Here is an 11,327-nt window from a genome sequence, read left to right as displayed (position 1 = left end):
TATATACACAATGTCGCGCTCCTTCAGAGAAAGTCTGTTTTAGTTTGTTCACACGATTAATAACCGCAACATCTCGATTATTATTCAACTAAATATACAAACGAGACAACGCTTTTTTGATTTGTTAAGTACGTTGATACATTTAACACAGATTAGGAACATGTAGTACGTTCTTTACTACAAATACCTATAAAAAGTACAAATCAATAGCGTACTAGCTGTGGAATCTCAAAATTTGACGAGTTCATGGTATACGCGAGAGAAATATATATCCATAATTGTAAGCAAATAGACGTTTAGAACAATTCTTTACGGTGCGTAAAGCTACTGCGGAAGGCCTATATATATTTCGCAGATAAGATCTAGCCTTATTGAATAAATAATTTATTCAACTATTGATTTCATAGACGTCTTCAATCGCTTTCGTTCGATTCAATTTTATGATGTAGTGAAATAATGTCGTTCGGCAATGCCTGCAGTTCTTTTAAATACAGTTACATACCTACAGGATTAACAGGGCTTGTGCAGACATCACGCGGATGCTTGCCTTGCTCGTTACGTCACAGGACCGACGACTCACTGATACTAACCTGGTATATGGCGGCTGAGCTTGGATCGATCGATTCATATGGAATTAAATTGAGAAAGATCTTTATTTACACTATAAGCAGAGGTTGGTACCTTAAAAAGGCGTTTCTCAGTATATATATACAATAATTAGAAAAGGAGTACTGCTTCCATAGATCGCTCGCACATGCTGAGTTTAGATTAGCTATCAATCATTTCGCTCAACTTAGCTATATGCCGACATGCTGTTGGTACGGACTTCGCCTCATAATGTTATGAGGCTCGGTTGACGCTAGAGAAGTTTCTGCTACTATCCGGTATCAAATAAGGCGCTAGATTTTTTGAGAAGCCTCTAAACAGATTTTGTCTGATGGCGCGCATCGTTTGTTTTTTCTCTTCTTTACGATATTTCCGTCTGAATCCGCCAGAGGCCGCCACAGTATGCATGGTTTAACAGTGATGCAAGACAAGTCGTGCATAAATACGTCCAATGGATTCTAACGTGACACTTACAATAGACACTACTCGTGCGTGCGTGCGTGTGTTTAATAATGCATTATAATTTTATGCATATCATTGGTAGTGGAACGGGATCTAACGTTGAACGTGGCTTGTAGGGGGCGGTATAAAATATTCTGGTTAATCGATCCTTAATTAAAAATATTATCGTGCATGAATAATTTTTCAATCAGGGCATTTTCAGAAGCAAATAACATTTTATACGACTTTTTTTGTCATATAAACCTATGAAGATAATCATACGGAATTATCTATGCATAATTCTATTAGTAACTAACATTAGAGCTATACGGCTATATTTGTATTGTTTTTAGATCTGCTTTGCAGACACCTGGGCGGTAATACGTTGCTATTAGTATCTGTATTTCGATTTTTCCGCACGGGTGGCATTTTTTTTTATCAAGTAGACACAAAAGAAGGATTTTATTTGCCTTTATTTTAAAGAAAAACTACAAGTTTGTTATTTCGTTGCTCTACAGCAACTGCGCAGCATCGGTCACGATCGAACGACTGAAAAATGTAAAAGATGTTAAAAAAATGTACAAAATTTATTTTTAAAAAAACAAACTTTATCAAACATAGAACATATTGTGATGGAAGGAACGAACGTCACAGTTGAATAATTAACCGGTTACTTAATATTAGAGAGACTTGATACTAATACTTGCAACAACATTGATTATATCGCCAGTTTATTTAGTTGATCTCTAATCATATTATAGTGCACATTAAATTTACATCAATTTCGTTGCTTCTGAAACAGGAATCCGTTGTTGGAGCCGACAGTCTCCGATTTGAATTTATCTTTGAGACTAATCAAATTGTTCCATAGAATTTTCACAGCAATATCCCAGCGTTGAGCTCGTAAAAACTCTATAATAATAATACGTTATAAAAATCTCTTTCTTATAATAAACTCGCGTGTTTGCGTGTTGTGTTTTGCGTCGATAACCCGATTCGCAACGAATTCTTGCCTGACACGGCGATGCTGTGACCCCGAAAAAACAATACGTTATCACAATATTTTTCATCTTTGAATACGCTATTCAAAGACGTCGGTGCGAGCGTCGGCTTTGTCAGGAAACCATTCAGAACTCGTCTTTGCTGCTAGGCAAGCGCCACTAAATATATTGAGGTAAGCAAGATATATAGATGAGCTGTTGACGAACGCGCGTCACGTTCGGCGAGCGGCCTGCGCTCGATGCAAACTGAAAGCGGCTTCTAACGCAAAACAAGAAACTCAAGAAGACGCTGTAAGCATAACGAGCGGCGACAAAACCCGTTGCAGTGGTACCCCGTCAGGGCCCCGCCTTTCCCATTTAAATCTATTGCACGCGATTTCCCACTTTCGTCCGCCTCATCAAACGCTAAATGTCGTAGTCAGCGATGAAATCCTTCTTTCCTATCCGTTTGTCATTTTGCGAAGTTCTATAAAGTCATGCGACGAAAAAAAGCAAAAAATCAACGCGTTGTCAACTTTTAGTATGGACTTTTTATGATCCAAAAAAGTAATAATAATAAATTTTTTTATTCACACAAGTTTTATAGCATGTACCATTGAGCGCCAAAATAGTATTAATGATTTATTGAGAGATGGGTGTTACCTATAGGTTGACGTGAAATATTCCTATTAGGCTGTTACAAACGAATCGAAATTGAATATGTTTTGAACCACGAGGCGCTAGTAGAAGACATTTAGCTAATAACACTCCAACCTGGTAAAAATTTGCTTACTTCAGGAAAAGCGGGTCCAGAAGAAAAAATCTTTTAATCTCGAATATCAATGCTCAGTGGTCAAAATTTTGTTCCCCGAAGGCCACAGTGCTATGAAAATTCGTCGAAGATCGGTGAAGACTTTAGGCAAGAAGGCTTGGAGCAAAAATATAGGCCGTCAATAGAGTGTTGAACACCAGCGAACAGATAACTAGATGTTGGGGTCCGAGGAATGAGAGCGGATTGCCGCAGTCAGAGAAACTTTCTATCAAAGCAGAGGTTGAAGTTTCTAAAGTTCTGGCACTTCACATGTAACGTATCATAGAATTACAACTCAAATACAGAAACCGAGCAGAAAATAAATCCCACGTTAATTAACTCCAACCCAGTTTCGCATGTGGCATGTGGTGTATTTTTTGGAACTTTGACTGAGGCGCACGGTTGCCATAGACGAGGCATTTTTTAATCTTTACAGCTAACCGCAGAGAATAACGTCGTTTCGAACAGAAATTGAGTTCGGTGGCAGTGCCAAGTAGGTTCGGGCGTAAGGTAATGGACATCGGAGGCGTCTGCTCCGATGAAATATTCACCAAAAATGAAAAATGAATGCAGCCCGCTATTTCAAGTTCCTCTTATAGACCGTTAGCACGGCGACCGAAATCACGCAGTCCGGTTACTTGATGACAACGCTAAACTTCACCACTCCGTCTCGATTATTTTCTAGATTGAGCAGAAAAGTATGCAACGTCGATTTCAACCTGCATGTTCTTCCAACCTAAGTCCGTATCATTACAACGCTTCCAATGTCCTAAAAAGTATCCAATCCCGTTATCAATTTACTTTGAGAAGCCATAGATACAAAAATTGTATGAGAACGCGGACAATAAGTATATAACTACTCAGTAGTTGTCAGAGCGATGGGAGAAGTGCGTAAATGCAAATGAGAGTACCTTTGACACATCTTAAAAAAATCATAATGATAGCCCAGCTAGTTCAGAAGCTATTGGAATTAAGTCTCCGCTGAATTCGTGTGCAACAGCCTAGTATATTTTGGAGATGTGGACGGTCTACTGCATCATCAACTCTATAATTTCGTTGAAATGTATACTCAGGCATGGGCCTCTGCAGAGGCCTTCTAATAGATAGCGGGTAAAGGGCTTCATTGTAAGGTGGATTTTGGACGATTGCCGACATATACATATATTGACTGATTTATAGATATCGTAAAAGGGTAAGTCCCCGACATATAACTTACATTCCGTTGCCCTTCATAAAAATAAAATACTAATCCTGAAGAGATAAAGGTTATCTTATTTACGGTGGCCTTATTCCTATGAGCTGTGTTGTTGTTACACGTTTAGACTAAGAACTTTACGGCTTTTACCAAAGAAACTGGACTATATTTATCAGATTCATAAAATAGTCATCTGAAGCAGTGTTTTAATAAGGCAGTACCGTATGTAAAGGTTGAAAGATCCACATTTCTTCATCTACAAAATTGACCAAATCAGCTATTTCTTAAATGTGGCTGAAATCAATCTGATTCGCGCATAACCACGCTACTAATTAGCCTCAATCAATAACGGAATCTTTACGTCTGCTACGACGCAGGCGCGGGCGAGCTGTTCCGTATTGTCGTCTGCTAAGCTGTTCCTGGCCCGTCACTCCAGCTGACTCTAATCAATCGCTGGTGACACTGGATACTGTCTTTTTTGACCGTTGTATTTTTGCGTAAAAATACACAGTTGCGCGGTCTGTTATGTCAGTCACTTTGTCCATCTAACTTTGGCCCCGTACTGGACACAGGCAACTATTCCGTGTATCCTATATAATAGCTTCGTCTTACGTTTCGACTTCATTGCTTCAACCTCTGTGAATTGTGGTAGTGATATCGTGTTGGTAGCGTGAACCTCACATAGAGTTTCTCGTAATTTCGTAGCAAAAGATTGGCATTGAAAATGAGTCGTCTTATAAACTCTGCGCTGTTCAGATGCGGCTCGAAATTGATTCAAAAAGCTATTAGAGATAACTGGAAAGTTACAACGACCGGCGGTTTATATACAACTGTAAGTTTATACACGTCAACCGAACTTAGAGATATCTAAAGGTGTTTAAGCACGAATTTGACCGGGCACTGAATTATGTGTAGTGAATTGTAGAATCGTTAGTACGAAGCGCTATAGGTATGACTTATGAGCTCCTGGAACAGAATACTATACTAAGCTAATACTAATATACTAAGCTACGCATGATGAATTGCATATCACGAACAGGAGAAGCTTATAGAAACAGACGAAACTGGGCGCGCAGTCTCAGCTGTCGTTGATGTGAAGTGACCATCAGCTGACAGTTGAATCAGCCCCGTTTAAATTGCGACGGATTAGCATTAGGTAAAATGAGTAAATATTTTGGATCATTTTTTGTGACTTTTGTTGTCCTTTCAAGACGATATAAGCGAATAAGAATATCTGGTAAAAGGTTACTGTAACTAAACAAATTTAACGGGCTATCAAGCATTTATCTGCTGTCTGAAAAATAGCAATGTCTTAATTTTACTAATGACATTTTTATGAAGAAAGCGTGTTCACTGAACAAATGCGTCCTGTGGGATTTACTGAGCTTACATAAATTCATTACCCCAGTTGCAGGCGTATTTAAATTGCATTAGATTTCGATGGTTTTTAGCCTCATTTTGTAGTTGTTTTCTACGTATCCAGTCGTGTCACATACGTTACACTCGTTAGAGACGGCGTCATTTAGGGGGTATCTTCTTGATATTGATATTGAGGAGTGAAAAACGTATTTTTATCAAGGTTAATAGGTACTTGTATGGTTACCGTTGGTTTGGTACCCATAGAAGGCAGGTCGTTGATGCTGTACTTCAAAACAGTGGACTTGTTTACATTACACATTACACACGAGATGAATAATTGGTGGCGGCAAGAAAAATGTTACGTTCAGCACGATAACTTAGATAAATAAAGGAGCCCAGTCAGCAATGTTAGCACATTCATGTTGATCTCTTAACAACGCTCATCCCCTATTGAGATGTCCTGGAAAAAGTATTTCTCTAATAGCAAAATGATTCGCGCAGCTAAAGCTATCGGCCGCCTAGTGAAAGTTATCTAAGCGGAAAGCCCAAGAGATTATAGTAACTGGTATGACGGACGAGTCGTGTGGCTGGCAAGCCACCAACGTGCACATTAGTGTGAATAATCAGATATGGTATCATGTAAATGAGCAGACGCTTTTCCCAATTACGCTACATTAGATAATTTGCAAGATGGCCGTTATTAATAGCGTCCTCGCAACCATTGGATCGCACACGGTCGCCTAATGTATTGTGTCATAGAATTTCCCTTCGATTCCCAAATGGGTAGGTACTATGGAATTCATGAACCATTAACGCCTCGTCCACCACCATGCCCCTATACCAGATCCTAGCTTCTAGTGTGACTGTAACTATTACCTTTCTCTATTTTTTTTTACGTCCCCATCTCTCGAAGAAGCGATTTAGTAATCGTTACATGGTCGGAGTCCGTTGCTCGAGATGCATTGTCATATTGTTGGGTTTATATGTGAATTATTTATTTTGTATTCGTACGCGTGTGCTTCGTAGTGCTATGAGAAACTTCGATTCATCTGTAATCGAAGCTATACATTACAGAGTCATATATTTGAAAAAGTATTGGCCGTCTTTAGGCCTAAAGTGCAGCAAATAATATTTACATTTGCACATAGTAACACACTAAATACACTCTATTTTTATTGGCGACTCGCCTAAAATCACCGAAATTGCTTAAATTTTTCCAGAGATCTGATCATCTGACCATTGAAAAATGTTTGTAATTTCTGACCTAAAGATTGTGACAAGTGATCATTGTGTCTTCCCATTGAAACAAATCGAACACCATTAAGGGAGTTTTGCAGAGAACAGAACATAGCTTGATAGTGAAAGATCTGGGCTATGGGGCGGGTGAATGAAAATTTTCCATCAAGGTTCGTCCATTTTAAGGGTATTTGAAGATGTATGTGGTCTGGCATTGTTATGAGTGAAAAGAACTTCTGTTCTGGTTACTAGTTCCGGTCGATTGACACCAGAGGTCCAAGTCAATTACTTTAGCAAGTGACAGCACCACATAATGCACAGTTTGTTTCCAATCCCAGCACACAAATAACATCACCTACATCACTGCCAGTCTGCAGACGTTTATATGATGTGATCCCACATCACGACTATCTACGTGTCTGACTTGCTCAGTTTTCACAGTAATTTCATTAATCGATCGACCGCTACGAGGATCATCTGTCACGTTGATATTTTCGGAAAAACAGCGACAGGACCGGCCTTTTCCGCCTATAACATACCTTAGACTAAACAGGACACGTTTTGTCACGAGCATTTGTACCTTCATTGTGATAATCAGATTGTTGGAGAAATTTCATTTGTCTTTGGGCCGCTTTATCCCAGGTCTGATTGGAGGCAGTTTCGGCGCACCTACTGCTGTTACGTTTCAGCTTTGACACGAACCTATTATGACACGTAAGACAACCGATTATATTTCGGGTCCGGCAATATATCGGATCGTTTTAGTCGCACCAACCAAGTCGGTATTAGGCTCCCAAGAGAAGTTGCGCGATTACTGCGACGAATAAAAAGCTGACAAAAATGGGCACCAGTTGTATGTTCCCATCAAAATGGGAACAGCTGTATACGGGAACACGAGGAAAAGTTCGCTTATGGACGCCATTCGGCAATCGTTTGTCCATGTGTACTACTTTGACCTAAAATCATCGTTGAAGACTGTCATTCACAGTCGACCGGCTGATTCTTCTATCGAGCTACGGAGCGCGAACTATTCCGACTCTGCTACTTCTGACCCCCTACAATGATATGAGTGCCAGTGATGTACGCCCTGTGCGCAGATCTACTTAAGCAGCTAGCTGTTTATATGAAACCTATGATGTATGCAGATGATGTAAAGTATGAGTTATGTTAATACGTGAATTTTGCATTTTTTGTAACGTGTGACAAAAAATTGTAGATTTTACACCGTAGCGATAAAACTGTAATAAAATGTTCAGTAGACAGGGGTGCGGTGGCACGTTTTCGAACACGACACCCCGAAATATAAGGATTATATTGACCAGCAACAATTGAGCTCCATAAATTGTACACACAATTTGGGGGGCACCAACATTGAGCGACGTCAGGTATTGCAATGATATGACCGATACGGTAACTCGTGCCTCTAGAAGATCAAACTGCAATTTGGGCTAATTTGTAATTAGCAAATCCGAAACAGGCCTGCATTTTTTTTACCGTTGCCGTAGTGCTATACATTTTGCCATACGCATTCCTAGTATAGAGCAGTAAACCTGTCATAGCCTAGCCTCATTTAGATATCTGCTCCAATTTCCAAGATGGCTGCAGGAGCAATCAATATACAATTCGAAGTATACTTCAGCCGAAGGCGATCTAGTGATGTTATTACGTTCCATGAGCGAACACATTGGCGTCTTTCCGTCTTATCAAATAAGGAGTGTTCACTAAATTCATTCTAATTGAGCTCATTTACCTGAAGCATAAGGAGACTGAGGTACCAATTTCATTGGCGCATTTCCTATTTTGTCAGTTATATGGTGGAGCATTATTTAAGAACCTTTCTAGAACTAACGCGTTTGAGATCACAACAGCTTTGCTGGAACGGCTTCCTATTTTAGGGGATAGTTGATCCTAAAATTCTAGAGAGCTGCGCAAACTGAAATTGTCACTCCAGGGAACCGAGTTCAGGCCGGTCAATTGCAAAAAAAAGAAATGATAGATATTTCCGAATCTAGATCTTTATAGAATTCAATCAAGACGTAAAGAAAGTGTATTTATTCGTTTGTTCTTTTTTCCACACATATATGAATCGTGTGTTATTGATCGGGCGGAAAAAGCTGTACTGACAAAGGCAATATAAAATCAACTTCCTTATATGTTAGGGTTTTTAAGCTTCGAGCAAAAATCTGCTTTATAATTTGTTGTATTTTAAGGCGCCGACGCCATTCGTATAGTTTACGATGCGTTTCCCAATTCAACTTCTCAGCCCCCAAAACTATCTCCGAAACTACCTATGATCATTAACTAAGCGAGCTATTGAGTCAACGAGGCTGTTAACGGTAGCCGTGACTCCCGGAAGGGGACGTTGCATGCCTCAATCCATTAGAGCGTCTTCGGGCTTTCATTCTCTTAGCTGTTACCCCTGTTCGACTTCATCAAGGGACTACGACCGCACTTCAATGTTTCGCGCACTTCAACCGTGCGTTTCGCATGGATACTGATCATCTCGGTTTGAAACTACACACTACACATGTACCATCACATGTGTTGCTGTCGCAGAAGTCCGTGTCTGCCGATCTCTTCGCGAATGCATTTATTCGCGGCTTGGAGACGACATCGAAGCCGGTCATTTTCTAACGATCGCATCAGCCGACGCCCTGTACTCTGAGTGCTGATCACGAGAAGTTGTTAACAATTTGACTACCGTTAACGGCCGACAAGTTGTTGATATTTCGATAGTGAAAGCTAGAGATGTTGCTAGTTAAACCAGCAAATTTCGTCAACAAAGCATAACCACTGTGAACCGTGAGCGTCTGGCTACCGGAAAGATTGCAGAGCGCCATTATGAAGTGGAGCTTTCAGCGTCCCGAGGACACCCGGTACCCGTTGGTCGTTGATGGATGCGCGCGCGCAGACCGATGATACACGATTAACGAGACGAGCAAATGTCGAATTGCATGGGCTAAGGGATGACGGCGACGTGAGATTAATAGTTAAAGATAAATGAAAGGTTTAGGCTGCGCCAAAAAGCGTGAGGTTTACAGGTATTGTTTTCTGCACGAAAAGAGTAATTTTATTTTAATAATCGATATTTACTTCGCGTCCCTCTTCATACACATACAATTCCTAGACCTTCGCTACGGACTAAGAAGAAGTGCCTCGAATATTATGTTATAATACGAGAAAGCTAGTATTCATGTTGTTGTTGATGTTTGCTTTTGTGAGTTCTCGATATAATTGTCTCAAGTTCTTAAATATTCGCTCGAAATATTTCAAGTGTATAAACTAATTTCTTCATCTTTGACGCCATTTAAAAGATGCCTCTGGGAAAGTTTCTATGATATCAGCTTTTCAAGCCCTCTAGCCTTGTTTACGAACTCTAGCCTTTTCTACTCGGCAAGGCTCGACAAGGATTAGCAATGAGTTTTGAATAAGTTTACTTAACAAAGCCATTGCTTACGCTGCGTTGAAATATCGTTTACTACAACGTATTCGGCTCACATCCTTAGTCGTCCCTACGAATTAACGTGCCGAGAATATTCTTGATTGAAGAACAGTATCATTATTGCTTTGACAACGCACTTAGATTTATGTGCATAGTGTAAAAAAAGTTACCACTCTTCTGCATTGGCAGACGATAGCGTGTGGGACAATTACATTCGAGTAAGTTGAACTTTTCGTTTACGAGCGTGTGAGGAAATAGAGCGGCGCTTCGATAGAATCGTGGACCACCCAAAGGGCATCATGGCCGATACCTTGCTCCGTCTCGTGCATGCTCAACATCGTATTCTCCACACGAACCACCAAACACCGAAATAAGCAGACAAGAAAGAACCCCAAATACATACACTTACATACATCATTGTCAGCTGTTCCTTTAGATGAACTACATTGAATTTACACTAATGGCGCCTGCTGACTTTGCAAATAGGTCTTCGACTGCGCTCTATTCTTCGATCGAACTTCATATTGTTTCGGATTTTTTTCTCATATATTGCTTTGTTTCTACTTCTCTTTGCTAAAACAGCTGAAACGCTGTCTGATAAATACGATTCAACATAACATTAAAGTTACCTATTTATTTATACAGGATGTTACGGCCTGGTTCAAACCAGGGAACTGTTTTTTTTCTTTTATCAAAGCTATTTAATAGCGTTTGTGTTTTATCTGTGAATTGGCACAAAATCAATTGGTCAAAGCCAATCAAGATCAATATACTGTGTATAAAACATCCATAGACATGTCGACCTTGCATGCTGTCGCGTTTGTTAGTAAAATAACACGGCCAACGATAGAAGTAAGCGTGCTTACTTCAACCACCGCTTCTGACAATCATCAATAGCATTGAAAGCGCGATCGTTATGTAAAATCATCGATCTTTAACTACAGCCCATTTATACTATAACAACAACAGCAACGAAGTGGCGTCTTAGACGTACATTACTCTAAACCTCTCCGTACTTCCTATCTGTTCTGTGTACAAGTTAATTTCCGTTGTAGTCACCAACATACTTGAACATACCCTGAAAGCTCATTACAGCGTCGCCGTATCTGCAGAGTCATGTCGCTCGCCCCCTAGCATACGAAGCATACGTCGTTCCTCCTTTCGTTGACCATTTCTCCGTATGGGAGCAAGATTTTGCTAAAGGAACGAAGTCGAAAAATGAAACGGGCGGGATGAAACGACAGGACATTCTTGTCC

The 11,327-nt window shown here is 40.1% G+C and overlaps 1 protein-coding gene across 1 annotated transcript in view; it reads left to right on the top strand.

The window, feature by feature from the left end:
• Window positions 1–4,441: 4,441 nt before the first annotated feature.
• Window positions 4,442–11,327, top strand: part of LOC111244836 (2-oxoisovalerate dehydrogenase subunit alpha, mitochondrial-like) — a 12,045-nt gene continuing 5,159 nt past the window's right edge. The window contains exon 1 of the mRNA XM_022792321.2: window positions 4,442–4,865. Coding sequence (XP_022648056.1) covers window positions 4,758–4,865 — 108 coding nt within the window. The 5' untranslated portion in view covers window positions 4,442–4,757. The remainder of the gene's footprint in view (window positions 4,866–11,327) is intronic.

Source organism: Varroa destructor, unplaced genomic scaffold (assembly GCF_002443255.2).
Source record: "Varroa destructor unplaced genomic scaffold, Vdes_3.0 BEIS01000002.1, whole genome shotgun sequence".
Taxonomy (NCBI): Eukaryota; Metazoa; Arthropoda; class Arachnida; order Mesostigmata; family Varroidae; genus Varroa; species Varroa destructor.
This window is presented reverse-complemented; position numbering and strand designations above follow the sequence as displayed.